The sequence below is a fragment of the Canis lupus genome, chromosome 16 (assembly GCF_003254725.2).
Source record: "Canis lupus dingo isolate Sandy chromosome 16, ASM325472v2, whole genome shotgun sequence".
NCBI lineage: Eukaryota > Metazoa > Chordata > Mammalia > Carnivora > Canidae > Canis > Canis lupus.
In genome coordinates, this window is record NC_064258.1 from 14,185,435 (window position 1) to 14,201,544 (window position 16,110).

Genomic DNA, 16,110 nt, shown 5'->3' on the forward strand with positions numbered 1-16,110 from the left:
CAACAGTGCCGGTGATCCTGCCCAGCGGGAGGATGTTTGCACTCACTCATCAAGTTACCTTGGAGTCCGTCTTTCTCAGAGATGCTCCCGCATCCACCAGAAGCTGGCACACAGCCCGGTTCCGCTGGCAGGCAGCCTTGTGCAGTGCGGTCTCACCCCTAAATCAAAGAGGAAATGGGAAACCACCCATAAAGGGACTGGAGATGGGGGTGGGGGTAGAGGCAGCAGGGAGGGGGTGAGGATAGCTTCCCATCCCTGCTGCTGAGGCTCTGTGCTCCTGTGCCTCCTTGCACTCCTTGCACAGCTGAGACCATGGCTGGGGGGCACATTCTGGGGAGGTGGATGAGGGGGTGTCTAAACATGCCTTCAGTTAGTCATCAACGAACCATAATTTCTGATTCCAGTCTCTTTCCTCCACAGTGTTAACTAGGCTGAGCGACTTGTTTTCACCCATAACCTCTGGTTTAGGTCATACTGAATGGCACTATTCAACAGACGGATGTGTATAGACGCCTCTGAGCACCGTCAAACAATTTTCTCTGTGGATGCATCTGGGCAGAACATGGGGGAACCAGATAAAGCATACACGGGGCAGTGATGGAAAACCACCATCCCTTCAGATACTTCCCACTATGCTTGGCAGACCGCCATTGTGCCCTTGGTAGAGTATCTCGGGGGATTCAACTTCGAAGGACCAGGTCAACACAAGCTGCCCTATCTACTGATTTCATGTGAATGGCAGGTGGGAGGATGTGGGGAGCCATACAGGACATCTGGGAGAGTTGGGAACATGAGCTCTCCCATGTTGGCCATAGGCCCAAGGCCAGCCTCTCGGTGTAGGAAGAGAGCAAAGCCGAGTAGCTATTTCCACCCCTCTAACAGGCAGCATAGGGAGGCGAGATTTCCATTCAGGTAAGTGTTCACCTTGCCATTAGGATGTGGTATGTGGACAAACTCTATGGCACAAAGGAGTGTTTCCTCCATGTCCAGGAAGTCGTAAGTATAGAACTATACCCTTCCCACTCATCTGCCATTCTATTCATTCCTACTTTTCCTCCTCCAGACCTACTTAGCTGCTCTCCTTCCTTTATCTCTCTTCAAATTTCTTTGAAGTTTTTTAGTGCTTCTATGGGGCTTTCAGGGTTAGATGTTTAGCCTTTCTTTGTTCCTACTTGGGGAGTAGTAGCTATCTGGCTGCCCTAGGATTGGAAAAGTTGAAAACAAACATTATCAGTTTGGGGACCACACCAGAGAGGAGGACTTTCTGAACTGGAGTCTTTCATCTGGACCACAGAACATAAAAATGATTGGAATGACTATATTCTTAATTCTCCAGTGCTTGTATAGAACTTGCTCCATTCTAGAGCCAGGAGAGGGGTTTCATTACTAACGAAGGATGCCATAGGGCATTAGGATTTAATTTTCTCACAAACCTCAGTTGAGAAAGAGTAAATAAAAAAGGTGAATGTACTTATTTAGAGTTTTCAGTAGTCCAAGAGGCACCAGTGCAGAACTCCCTTGCCTGTAGGAAGCTCTAAATGATGAAGAGCAATGGCTGTGCATGTAATCATTATGATTCCTGTCATTAATTTTTATTGTGTAATTTTTGATTTAGAAGATTAGCCCTGCACAGTTGTAAATACAATTGAAAGTGAAGTTCTTATCACTGACATTTAAATTATCTATTGCATGCTCTATAGACTACATTCTTCTCCTAGATATGTACTAAAGAAAATAATCTAGACTATGTGACGAGAGGCAATACTCACGTTTCACTGTCTGCCATATCCAATAACTCAGAAGGTCCTAAATAAGGGGAAAGCAAGATGCCCATCAAAAATAAGTTCAAAAACTAACCATTTAACAAAAAATTATAGTCACAGAATTAAAATACCTTGGAAAGCTGAAAAAAGAGTCATTTGGTGATAGGGAAAAGAAAGCATTTCTCTGCCCCCCACTCACCAACCACCACCAGCCCATATGTGTGGAATGATATAGCCCATACCTTTAAAGCAACCTTCAATCAAGTAGAAGAAATAAAATTAACTGGAATAGAATAAGTGATAAATAGCTAAGTGGTTACCTTGGAGAAAGGGGACACTTCAGTAGGCTTTAAGGATTGTTTATAACTCCTCAGTGGCAGGTTGAGATGGGGTTTTATATAGTATAATTTTAAAGCTACAAGGTACCACAGATATCATTCCGTCTAATATCTGTATTTTAGAAACAGAGAAAAATTACATTTTTCATAAAATTTCCCTTCTAAGATCTGGAAGGAATGTCATGCATACACACCAAAAGATTATAGATGCTTCCTCAGGAAGTGACATGTTTGGTGAGTTTTTGCACTGACAACATTCTATTTGATCACCAATTAATTAATTCAATCTGCAAACAATCCTTGGAAATGATCACCTTTCCACCTTCTGCACCACTGCTTCCCTCCCCAACCCTCCTATACTCTAATTGGTCTGCAGGTATCAGCTGAGACATATTTTCCATAAAGCCCTCCACAACCCTCCCTCCAAATACTGCATCAAATGTTCCGTCTATGTGCCCCTCACTTTGTGCCCTAACCCTATGTCCTAAAATTGTGAAGGTAATATAATTTATCATCCAAATTGAGACTGTCCCAGATAGGTGGGAATAGGTAATCATTTTAACAATCATGAGATTTACACCATAATAAAACCACTAGTCTCTCTCCACAACTAGATTCTAGTAAACCCCTTGAAGCTGTGGCCTATGCCTTGTCCACCACTCCGTCCTTCCTTGGTACCTGGCATAGAGCCTGGTACCAAGCAGATGCTTAAATGTTTCGTTGAATTAATGAATAAATGTGCTTAGATGTACCAAACACAGTTCTATGTATTGAGCATTTTAGTCTTTAGAAATATAATCCTGTTGATCTGGTCGCTATATTGTTGAATATCATTATCATTGAAAATTTGCTTATATGATTGCTTATTACATAAAAGGAAGGGAAGAGGTTAGAACTCCCTGACCATGAAAGTCACAGGCCAAGAAGGACTTCCACAATCCTCATGGTCATCCAAGAGCTGCCTCCTCTTTCACATCTACAGCCACGTAGGTCCTGTGAATCTTCCTTTGTACCCCCTGCCCTACTCACCTCTTCGCTTTGTCCTGTTTGATAAATAGGCTTCCTAATTGGTCTCTGCCTAGGGCATAATTAGCATGCAGAAACAGTTACTAAGAAAAATGAAAAGTTCTCTTATCATTCAGATTTCTAGGTTTCTAATTCAACACATTGACTGCTTGCTCCCAAGTATTTAAACATGAAAGTTGGCAGACTTTCACCTGGAACTACCCTTTCTCAATTGTTCCAGGTTCCATTTTTTTCACATTACCTAAACTGATAACTGTGCCATCATCCCCCTCTCTCAGCCCCTCCCAGCTCACAGAGCTTGTTCCCACCACTCTCCCAATCCAGAACAGCCTTCCCTTTTCTAGCCACATACCTAAATCTTACTCATTCCATAAAGCCCAGTCTGTGACAAGGTCTTCTGAAAAGACCCGCTTTGACAGAAAGAATCTATCTTTGAACTCCTGTAACATTGACTTGGCTCCACTCTTGTACTATGTATTTGCTTTTCAGTCATATAACTTGTCTTCCTAAATGAATTATTCTAAATCCCTGCCATGTAAGAATATTTATTATTTTTCATTTATTATTTTGCTAGCACTATCCTACATGAAAGATTCAACAAAGACTTCATTCATTTATTTTTGTTCCTCAGTCTTGGCGTTCTGAGGAAACAGGAACAATAATTCCCACCACACACACCCAGGGAAGTGCAAGGCAGTATAGTGCAGTGATGGGGTCTAGAGACGAACCTGCTTGCTTCAAAATTCTGACTCTACCTGCCACTTACTGCATCTCGGGCAAGTTCATTTAATCTCTCAGTTCCTAATCTCTCAGCCACATTCATAACAAAAGACTGATATCTCTCTCACAGAATTGTTGTGAGATTTCACAAACTAATATAAGTTATGTGCTTAAAATGGGAGCTGGCAAGATACAGGCAATGTCTGAAGTCTAGATATGAAGTGTCCTACTTTCTGACATAATCCAGCAGGTTACACTAAGTGGAGATGTGAAGCATCTGTGGAGGAAGGACATATACCAGGATCTGCATTTACCTCCATTTACTTCTGAAGCCACTTGTTGACTCAAATTCAATGTCCTGAGAACCAGTAACTCCAGACCCCCTCAACCACTAGCAGGGCATTCTCCACAAGGTCAGGAATAAGAAGGCTTACAGGGTCCTAGGGTCCTCACAGAGAGTGCCTGCCACCTTCAGAGAACCTTTGGAGCCATTCATCTGGAAAGGAATTCCATGAATAGGAGCAACCCAGCCCCATGGGCAGGAGCTCTGTTCCCACCATTCACTGCTAAGTGCATGCCTATTCAGGCACCAGAAGCCTCACGTCCTTTCTCCCTTGGCCCATTGACTCCAGAGGCCACACTACCACGTAAGTGAGAGGCTGTGGAACCAGCTAAATCTGAGCTAAAATGGCAATTGTTGGACACTCTGAAAGCGAGGACAAGGAAAAGAAGGGACCCTGCTCCTTGAATTTCTTAAAGAATCACCATAAATGCAGCCAACCCAGGATAATTGCAGAGCTGATTATCCAGCATATGAGTCAGGCATGCCTATAGCTGCTTATCACATCCCCCTTCTCTCCTTTTCATCCTTGGCAGCTGGCAGAGGTGAGAGGGAGAGGTGCTGCTCCTAAAATGAGATACTTTTGCTCTTAATTAAAATCTAACGAAACTCCAATTACAGGTTTCAGGAATGGAATGGGCCCCGGAATGATGGACTTAATTAACCCAAACTTTCCTCCTCTTCCCATCAATACATAATAATCACAAAGGAGCAGAACATTTTGAACAGCGTCAGGCAAATCGCCAAAGAGCGAAGGGAGGCAGCAAACTGATGAGAGGCGGGAGTAGGGAGCTATTTTTAATAGTACGGCTACATTTTCTAATAATGTTTTAACCTGCTTTAAAATAACTGTGTTTGCATAATGCTAGCAAGAAGGGGGGTGCAGAGGAGGAAATAAGCAGAGGCCAGTGGGGCAGGGGCAGCCTCTGAACAGGCTGGAGTTTCCCTCCCTGTGTGTGCTTCCAATGACCTGCTGGGAGCCCCTTGGGTCCTATATTGTACTGGTGAGTGATGCCCTGCACAGGTTAGCAGCATTGGTGTAAGATTCAGAGAAGGGGACATGGCCAGAGAAACAAAAAATCATCTACACAGACCTCAAAAATTCTGTTCAAAAGAAAAAGTACTTTTAAAAATGGCATCTATGACTTTTGGAAAGTTAATTTGAGTGTCACTGATAAGAGAGAGCACTGATAAGAGACACAAGAAGGAAAAGATGATGGAATTCTTTCAATTTATGTCAATGGTGAACATTTGGACCTAGGGCTTACTGTGTATGTTAGGTATACATATGGTCTGATTGTGGAGATCATGCCATCTGCCCTGGGGAAGTCGAAGGAATACTATGAACATGTTAGCAGTGAACTCACAATAATTCCCTGAATATAAAAGGAAGTCTCGGTGCTCTGTCCCTCCTAGAGTTTACTACAATGTCCACACCCAATCTTACAAGTGACCTGCACCGGAAAACAACTATTAAATCCCAATTGAAGGCACACGTGTGTTCATGTTTGTCCATGAAACTTTCGGGGGCAGATGAGCCATCGCTGCCCCTCCATAGCTCTGCACCAGTTGTCCCTGGAACCCTGCAGACAACACTTATATTGAATGATCCTGCACTGTGGCTCTTTATCCATGTTTCACTGCCCTTACTGGGGTTTTAGAAATATGGAGGGCAGAGATCATATACTACGTATGTGTCTTGGCAAGGAACCTAACTTCACTATGCTTCAGCTGTCACCACCTCTCAGATGGAGATAAGAGAACTCACGTATGTAGGGCTGTTTTATGAATTAAACACATTAATACATACAAAGCATTTAGTCAGCAGTGGCTATTACTATAATATTTTTTCTCAAAAGTTCATGGGACAGAATTCATTTCTTTAATGAATGAATGAAGACATTTAAAAATCAGTGTGGACCCTAGCCAGTATCATAACTTTTCTCAGAGAAAGATCCATAAATGTTACATGGATTCAAGAGACTGCTACATAGAAAATGGCCTGAAAAATAGGGGGGAAAATGTTTGAAGAGGGTTCACACCTCAGAATAGAGGTGAAAGCCAGGGAGTGTGAAAGGAAGCAAACTTCACAAATCTCCCCACTTGAGAAACTGTGGCCAAGTAGTCAAGCTTTCCAAACTGGAAGTTTGCGGCTCGGTGCTCATTCCACTGGCTCTTCCACTGGACATCCCAGCCTCTTGTGAGCACAACCCTATCATCGATTTTGTCCTTGCATTATATATGATGTGTCTTTTGTCACGTGCATCCTGTAGTTTGCTTCCCACACCAAGGCATCCAAATCCCCTTTGCTATTCCTTCCACCTCTCCATGGCCTCTCTCTCCCCAGACCTCATTTCCCATTAGTCTCCCTGACGCTGCCAGCAGACCATTCCAAATCCTCCTCTGCTTCAGGACAAAAGCTGCACAGATGTGGGGAGAGTTGGCTCTGGGAACTCTAACAGCACCGTCATCCTGTCCCAGCGGGATGGTGGTCGTTTCTCTCGGGGACCAGAGGCAGAAAAAAGGGGGGTAAAAAAAAAGAAAGACTAGAGACAGAAAAAGAGAGAAGGCAAAATAAGCCATTGAAATCAAAAAGGAAATGCATGAGTGAGATTTCTATCGGGACCCACGGTAGGGGGGCAAAGGGGTGGGAGTGAGGAGAATAAAAACAAAGGAGCAAAATGTGCGGGGTGGTAAAAGACTAAAACAACACAAAAGTGCCTCTCGGAGGGGTATGAGGAGGGAGGAGGGAGTGAGTAGAATATATGGTTGAAAGGAGCTGAAAAGCAGGAACCGCTGGGGGACCCTGGCTGGGACCCCTCGGCGTCCTTCCCTCTCCACCGTGTCCCCATGGAATTTTAGCTCTCTTCCCCCTCCATTCTCCCTGCAACCCTCCAAATGCCCCCAATTCCAGCTTTGCATAAAGGAAAACAGCAGGTTGTATGTTTGAGAGAAAGTCCCAAAGAAGATGTGGGACAGAAAAAAAATGCAAGCCTCCTGTGGCTTTTCAGAGTGTACCCCATACCCCTGCCCTTCGCCCCCCAGCCTGGCTTTCAAAGAGTGCTTAGAAGAGAAATGCATTGCTGAATGTGGAGTCTGGGAGAACAAGTAATGTCTCAGGCTCCTGTTGGGGGTAGGGAGGGTAGGGGGGTTGCCCTCCTGACTGTGGACCACTGCTCACCATAAACAACCAGTGAGGAGAGAGGCCAAGCAGAGGAGAGAGAGGCTCCCACCTGAGCAAGGATGCGAGAAGCAAACAAGCCAGCTCCCTCTCAGGCACCTTGGAGAGAGCCCACCAATTTCTGGGGAACCCTGGTCAGGACGGCATCTTTACAGTCAGGTCTATGAACAAGTTTTACGATTTATATCATATGAAGCCCCAGGAAAGACTTAAACCAAATTAAAAATAAATAAATAAACTAAAACTTCAAAAGATTTGCAGCATTCGAAATTGGAAGGAATGTCCATCTCCATCTCTGGCACAGTGTAAAATTTTAATATTTTTCCATTTCCATGAATTCATGTTGATCAGACATGTTGACCACAAATCTGATGCTGGTTTATAAATATGTCGCCACGGTCTGATGTACATCCTGACTCCCAGCCTCATTGAGGCCTCTTGGAAAAGGCTATTTTCCTTGTCAGACCAAGGGGATTCCATCACGTGAAATTAGGAGAGATGATTTCACTGAGCAGGGGTTACATTAAAAGGATTGCAACAGAGCAGAGAAAGGGTCATGTTTCCCATGTGCTTGTCCCTGCCTTCAAAAACACTATAATTTACAGAGGTTCCTATAATTTAAAAGAGACAATTTTTTTTTTTTTTACAAAAGTAGTTTACAATCTCAACATGCACAGGCTAATAGAAATTGTTATCAGCGACTAAAGATGTCAAAACAAACAACAATAATAAAAACAGGTAAGCAGATGCACTTAGCTCTTGGGGAAGCTGCTGACTTATTAGGCTGGCTACGTCAAAAGACTTACCTGCATATACCTAAATATGTTGGAATAGTGAGGTCTACGTTAAGGCTAAAATTGGCAGGGCCTATCAGGTTGATAAATGCTAATTTCAATAAAAACATCAACTGCAATTCAGTTTCCATTATTTGACTATAGTGCTGAAAGGTTAAAAATTGCCATCCCTCAGAACTGCAGTGATTCTTGGACTGGATAGCATAATAAGATTTTATTTTCAAACAGAAAGATGGAGCGTGCCTCATAACTCCAGTCTCTCCTCAGGTATGAGAGATTCTGATGAGGGGGGCCGGGAATCAGATGCCTCCCGTGACCATGGGAACTACATGCCTGTGAGGGAAGCAGAGGTGAGTGTTTCTCTCATTATCGTAAATATGACAGTAACTAATTTATAAAATCTAATCCCCACAGAAAGCTGGAAAAATAAACATCCTCCTCGCCCCAAATTAACAGATTGCTTTGTGTCCTTGGTTTTGATAGAGAGCTGTATTGTGTGATTCACCTTTGCCAGAGATGCTGGCGATGGAAGAGAAATGAGTTTAGCATTGGAACATCAGGCTTTGGTTACAGCACTAAGAGACTAACAAACCAGCTTGATTTCATGCCAGGCAAAGTATGGGTGCACCAGTCCATGGGGGGGGGGGGCTGTTAGAAACTGCAAGCTTGTAGAGGCACTATTATTTAGGGCAATGGAAAGAGTAGCGGGGAGATGAAGAATCTATGGTTTTATTTTTTTATTTTTTTTTTAAATCTATGGTTTTAGACTCATGTCATCTCATGCCTCATCACTCATGCTCCTGGGATATGCAACTGAGGAGAGGCATTGTGGTTTTGTTTTTAGTATAAGTACGTCCCAAATATTGCATGGGTCATACTTATGCTTAAAAAGGGGGAAACTGGTGTTTTGGCAGAAGCTGCAAATTAAAAGAATTATTGTTGCTAATCAACCTTAGGACCCAGAACCAAAGGAAAATGTAGAAGCTGAGGTCCAGGGGATTTCCAGGTGAGACAGTAGTTCAGGATATGGAGAAAGTAAGCTCATCATTTTCAACTGAAGAAAATAGAGAGTAAGGGAGAGCGGTAGGGTAAATCTGGCCACAGATTATTTGCAGCTCCTTTCATGGGTTGGTGGGGGCCATTTTGCCCTCCTTTGCCTTAGGGGTAACTCTGTGACCTATTTCAGCTAACAGAATGCTACAGAAATAATGCAGAACTTTCCAGCCTGGCCTCAAGGACATCTGGAAGCTTCTATCCTCACTTTCCTGGAACCCTAGGACTATCATGCTGTGAAGAAGCCTGGGATAAAAGAACAGGTAGAGAGAGAGGCTCAAGTGTGCTGGCCATTCCAGCCATCTTAGCTGAGACCCCCAAATATGTGGGGGAGTCTGTCTTCAATACAGACTCAATTACAGTTGCAGCTCCCTACAGCCTCATGAGTGAGATCAAATGAGACCAATAGGTAACTGATACAGAGAGGTTTTCAGAACTATGGGTGTATGTGGGGGTGGGGGAAGATGCTAGCTCTTCAGGAGAGGTAAAAGAGAGAGAGAGAGAGAGAGAGAGAGATCCTAAATTGCGTTAGCACTCAAAAAGATGGCCAGTGTCTCACCTAACTCGAGAGAGGATCTGTGGGTATTGAACCACTTAAAGTATGCCAGCAAGCATTCAATCTCATTGGGTAAAGGACAAACTAGGAAGAAATGATTGAAAAGGTCAAGAAGACAGCAATCAGGAGTACTTTAACTAGAGCTAAAGAGGAATAAACTGACAACATGTATAGCTAAAGCTCATCTCCATTTTGTATGGTAGAAATCCTGAGATCTTTTTTTCTTTCTTTAAGATTTTATTTATTGATTTGAGAGAGAGCAAGAGACAGAGACAGAGCACAGGCAGGGGGAGGAGGCAGAGACGGAAGGCAGAGTCCTTGAGGCCTTGAGCAGGGAGCCTGATGATGATGACAATGACTTCGGCCTCTATTCTAGGACTCTGGGATCATGACTTGAGCCAAAGGCAGCTACTTAATCAACTGAGCCACCCAGGTGCCCTGAGATCTATTCTGTTAAGAGAAAAATAATCATAAAAGCTCTGTGACTGTATGTGTTGTCTCTGGGACTGTTTTCTAACATTTGGTTTTACCTCTCACCAGCTTTTGGAGAAGTCACTGCGGGAAAGAGAAAATACCTATGCCTTTTTTTTTTCATGAAGGAGGTAAGCAGAACTTATGCCACCATTGCTAAGTCTTGCCCCTCTTCCCCAAGTGCTTTTATTGCAATGGGTAGAATGGGCAGGGGAATGGGAGATGAAAAGATGCATACCCCAGACACAGCACCAAGAATACAGCTTACCACCTAGGCTTTCCAGGGTAGACAGACTTGGAACTGTCCAGCCCAGCCTACAAGGGGGAAAGAAATGGTCAAATGATCATTAACCTGCTTTAACACACTTTCCTTTCCTTAAACCATTCTTTCCATCGTAACTCCAGCCAAGGGTTTAAGCAAAGTCATCACAGGGGGAAGGAACTGAAGTCAAAGCAAGGTGAGTCAAGCGTAACTGACAGTCTAATATCTACCTTACAAGGTCTTTGTAAGGATTAAATGATAGGATGTTTAGTATAAGCATCTGAAGTATAATAAGTGTGCGACAAATAGTAGCTGTGTTTTCTACCTGCGGCTTTACAATAGGACTTAAAACATCTATAAAGAACTGTTTTCAATTTAATTCTGCATATGATTATATATTTTTTAACCTCCAACTGCCTGAAAATAGTGACTGTATTGTGTGTGTAGTGTGTGTGTGTGTGTGTGTGTGTGTGTGTGTACACTGGTCTATAATAGGTAGTTCCTGTTGGGCACTCTACAAATACTTGTTGAATGACTAAAAGACACATTTGTGGAACTGAATAAAAGAGGAGCAGGGCACCTGGGTGGCTCAGTTGGTTAAACATCTGACTCTTTATTTCAGCTCAGGTTATGATCTCAGGGTCGTGAGACTGAGCTCCACACTGGGCTCTGTGCTGAGGGTGGAGCCTGCTTATGATTCTCTCTCCCTCTCTCTCTACCCCTTCCTCCTCTGCTCATGCATGCATGCTCTCTCTCTTTCTCAAAAAAAGAAAAAAAAAGCGGAGCAAAAGGAATGTACCTTTCTACTAATATGCTTACTTACAGCCTGAATCTGGATTTCACAGCCTCACTGCTAGGGCTCATAGAGTATCTTCTAGAATCTCTGTGTACCTGCATCTAGCAGAGCTAGAGGCTGCTCCAATCCCCCCCCCCCCCAAAAAAAGAGCCAAGCCAGGCAGAGTTTTTCCTTTACTCCTGTTCTTAATTCCTACAAACACTATAAACATGGGAAGTTGAAGGTATTGGTCATGATTTGTTATCCATCCATGTGCTTATGCCTCTAAAGGGCCATGAGAGAATGATGCCACCATTGCATCTTCCATGTATGTGCTACTTCCAGCAAACATCTAAGTACAGAAGACATGAGAGTACCAGATGTTTTCAAAGAGAGTGAACTATGGCTTAAACTGAAATGATGAATGACATTCAGACCAAAAATAAAAAGAGAGAAGCCAAAGAGCTAGAAAAATACGGGTTCATGTAATCCTCAGAATGCTCAGCGATGAACATGGATTTGGTACCTGGTCCCAACCAGGCAACTTAAAGCTCTTCCCCCGAACAATCCAGCATATTCTGTAAGGACGCATTTGTTCTTGTCTTTTTTACCAATCAGCTCAACAATATCCTGCAAAGACTTTGCTATGAAAATTATTTCTAGGAGTTGTTTGGTTCTGGTGAGGAACACTTCTGTCTGCCGCACATAAGCAAGGAGGTGTCAGCTGTAAGTTGGGGAGCATTTCTACTGTTCTGAAGATAGCCTGAAGTCAACTTAGAAAATTCAGTGACTTCCTGGATAAGTGACCCTTGGTTTACTGTGCCTACTCACCGTGGTCCAGGATATATTTTACGATCTCCCCGTGGCCAGTTTTAGCTGCATGGTGAAGGAGGGAGCAGTGGTCCGGCCCCTGGATCAGCAGACTGCCTCCATTTTTATAGCTTTCCATTAGCTGAAAAAGAAACATAGGAAAAGCAGCTCAAGCAGAGTCCGGAACCAGGGAAATAGTTAACCGGTGATAAAATAAGAGTAATGTAGCAAACCACAAATGTTTCTGGCCTCAGAGGACACAGAAAAGTCAAAGAGATGAAGTAACACTCCTGGTCTGTGTTAGCACTCAAGGAGATGGCCAGTGTCTCCTCTCACTCCAGAGAGGGTCTGCGGGCACCGAGCAGCCAAGCAAAACTGAAAATGTGCTGCCTTAGTTATTTCTTTTCTGTTTGATGTCTTTTTCTTTTCTGGGCACTGGTCTCTGTCCCAAGAGAGCAGCAAAGAGGAAAAAAAAATGCTTTCCTATGTTGGCTTTGCTTTCTCTTGAGTGAAAGAGTAATTAAGGCTGGAGACAGGAATAGCTTGGTGTCTGGTAGCTAAGCTCCTTTCCTAGCCTAGGGTTTCTCTTCAAACTCTAATGAACCTAGCTACCAAATACAGAAGCTGCCTCCCATTTTCCCATGGGAGATGGTGGCACACGTGCGTGCAGCATACACAAGCACACACATGTATGGCCTCTTTCTTCTCCAACTCTGCAGCCCAGCCTGCACGCCTTCCATTAATCATCCAACCTATACCCAATCAGGCTAGAGACAATCCACGGGAGGAGAACCAGAAGGATTCAGAGAATGTTGCAGGAGAAACCTAAAACACCCGTATTACGAGAACAGACTGGAAAACAACCAACAGATTTTGCAGCCTGAGAACAATGTGGCAAAAAGAGGATGCAGTCTCATTTCATGAAATACTGAACATTACAGAAAGTGGAAATGGGTTCCTGTTCTCCAAACTGTGGAATAGCAGAACAAAAAAGAGTCTTTCTGGAACTTCTAAGAAGTAGTTTTAGGACAAAGAAGAATAAAGTAACCCAGCAGGTGCTAAGCAAAAGGAATGTATCTATCACCAAGAAGTTAGATCGCACATTATATATATAAAAAAAAAAGTAAACATCTCCTAAGGTCAAAGAAAGTAAACATAGTTCACGATTTCACTCAGATCCAACCAGGGAACTGCCATGTGCCAAATGCCACTGGCCTCGAGAACTTGCAGTCTGTGGGGAGGACAGATGTCGAAGACAGAGACAGGAATGCAGAAGAACACAGGAGGCTATTACAGAGTGAAAAAAAAGGAGTCAGGGAAGACTTCCTTGAAAATAGTTCAAAAAAGAAGAGTTGAAAAGAAGTAAAGAACATATGGTGGCTTGCTGTCCTCAACCACAGGACAGCAAGAGGTAGCTAATAGTTGTCCCTCCAAAATCTAAGCATATCCGGTACTGGTCAATAACAATCTTACAATGACACTCCCTTTCTTTATAGGCAGACCCACAAAGGATTTGCGCTTGATGGACTAGCACAGACTCAATCCATCAGGTGCTGGGATGTTGCCTTTCTGTGGGGTCTTTGGACAGTACAGACATTAAGTCAGTGCATGGGTATCTGACGCATCCCAGTTGCACAGAAGCCACTCCCAATACCCCTTGACACTGACTGCTTCCTGGGGTCTTCAGTTCTCTGCTGTCTGGTGTGTGCTCTCTCTCTTACAGACACATGCAATATTTAGTATTTATAATGCTTTCTGGGTGGGACAGAGAACCAGAAGAAGGCAGAAAAGAGGAAAGGAAAGGGGAAGAAAGACTTGGGAAGGAAAGAGAGAAAAAGGTGTAAGAAAAACTCTAAGTCACTATATTTCACCTCTCAATAAATAAACTTAAATAATTTCTTTTTCAAAAAAAGATTTTATTTATTGACTTATTTGAGAGAGAGAAAGAGAGCACAGAGGGAGAAGCCGACTCCCCACTAAGCAGAGAGCCTGATGCAGGGGCTCCATCCAGGGACCCTGACATCATGAGCTGAGCTGAAGGCAAATGCTTGACTGACTGAGCCACCCAGGTGCTCCACGGTGTAGTCATTTCTTAGGCACTTAGGAAAATGATTATAACAGAGAATGTAATAAGATAACCAACTGAATATAGCAATTGCTCATATTTCAAATAATTCTCTATTAAGCACAAAAAAAAGTGTGGTTGTATACCCAGAGACCTGAAAAATATGCTACTTAAATGAAAGGCACACACACAGTGAAATAAAAAGACTCCAAATTTACAGCAGCTTGCAAAATTTTTTTGACTTAGAAGCTCTGCAGAAGCAGGAATCCCATCGTAAGACTGCTCAAAGCATCTAATACAAGGCCTTGTGGGGAGTACAAGATAATATGGGTTCAATCCACTGCTGGCTGGACAACAGCATCAAACTCCCAGGTACGCTGCTTGGGGAATACTTTTCTTTTGTGGGTAACAGTTCCTCGTAACATTCTGCTCTAGACACTGCCACAGGCACCATTTCTAGGATTATGTGTCTAAAGATGGCAGTTTATCAAGATGCTTGCAACCTTCTCGCCATTTGTTTCCTATTAGTAACCTGTTAACACTGCAGCACAGCGGTTTCTCAGTTTATTCAACAGATGTGCTTCAAAGGAAATTGCAAGCAAGGTCAGTGCTTCTCAGCTCTCTTGTAAGGGTTTTGGTTTCCCGGTCTGCAATGGCACCACACTCCACAGGCTAATGAGTAAGGCAAGAGCCTCTGCCTCCATGCAGTTGCCAATATTATAGAGCAGATCAATGCCAGTGCGGGTTATACGGGGATATACAGGCCGTCATGGGTCCCAACGCCTGAAAATGATGTGAGACCAAATATAGCTTTTAGGATACTCGTGGACTATACTATAGTTTATAACAAATATTTGCATCTCCACTATGTTTATTTAAAAAACACAGACTAACACCACTAGGTAGCATTTTAGAGTCCCTTCTATATAATAAAAAGTCTTAAGAGCTTTACATGTGTTGTTACATTTGATCCTCACAATAAAGGAAAGAGGCACCATTATTCAATTTTACAGCTGAAGAAACTGAGGCACAGAGAGAATTAAATGATTATACAAGGTCACACATACAGTGAACGGCAGAGCCAAGATCTGAACCCAGGCATTCTGACTCCAGAATTTGCATTCCCTCTAGAGGCAGCAGTGACCACTTCCTTCCCTCCAAACTAAGAAAATATAAGCCTGAATTCAAGTATTCGAGGGAGACAAAGTGTGTTCTTTTGCTTACTTGTTATTCTCAACATACAAAACTGTAATACTGTTGGAAGCTGTAAGCTCTGGCCTGGGTAATGTATTTCTGGGTGTTGTCCAGATAATTTTTACAGATGCACTCATTTCAAGACCTATCTAAAAAGAAACCTTTAAATGTCAAATATCAGCTTCTAGAGAGCAGGGATTCCAGACACCCTGAACACTGCATCCAGGGAATGTGTGATCCATGTTAACTAGTTGAGGCAACCAGCATGGTACCCCTGCATACATTCTTCACTGTTAGGAAATGTAGAGATGCTGTGAAGACTTCTCTGGCCCTCTCTGCCCAGTTCTCAAAAGAGCATCCTTCCCCTTTCAAGTCAGCTAGCACAGGCAGGGGGATGATAAATGACATATGAGAGATCATGAAAATTTGGTGAGAAACGATGTTAAAGTTCTTAAAGAATCACCAAAAGTTTGGGTAGGAAGATATCTTACCTTCATAAGATCACCAGCTATTACTGCCTGCAAAATTGCTGTGGAAGACAAAAGAGAGATGTCCCATTAGTAGAAGACCCTCTCATTAAAATACACAAAGGGCTGGATCCATATTTTGCAGAAATAGTCTACATTTGGAGCAGGAATCAGGGAAGGAGAAACATGTCAAAGGTTGAATCTCGCAACAGGCTAACGCCTTCACTTCATCCTTTTGCTACCCAGGTACCCATTCTATCATTCTAGAATCTACCCGAACACTCCTCATAAAACT

General features: G+C 43.1%; 1 protein-coding gene across 1 annotated transcript in view; it reads right to left on the bottom strand.

Annotated features, from left to right (window-relative positions):
- DGKI (diacylglycerol kinase iota) overlaps window positions 1-16,110 on the bottom strand; it is a 428,861-nt gene that overhangs the window by 14,401 nt on the left and 398,350 nt on the right. The window contains 4 exon segments of the mRNA XM_049094866.1: window positions 59-158; window positions 1,770-1,806; window positions 12,111-12,231; window positions 15,840-15,877. Coding sequence (XP_048950823.1) covers window positions 59-158; window positions 1,770-1,806; window positions 12,111-12,231; window positions 15,840-15,877 — 296 coding nt within the window.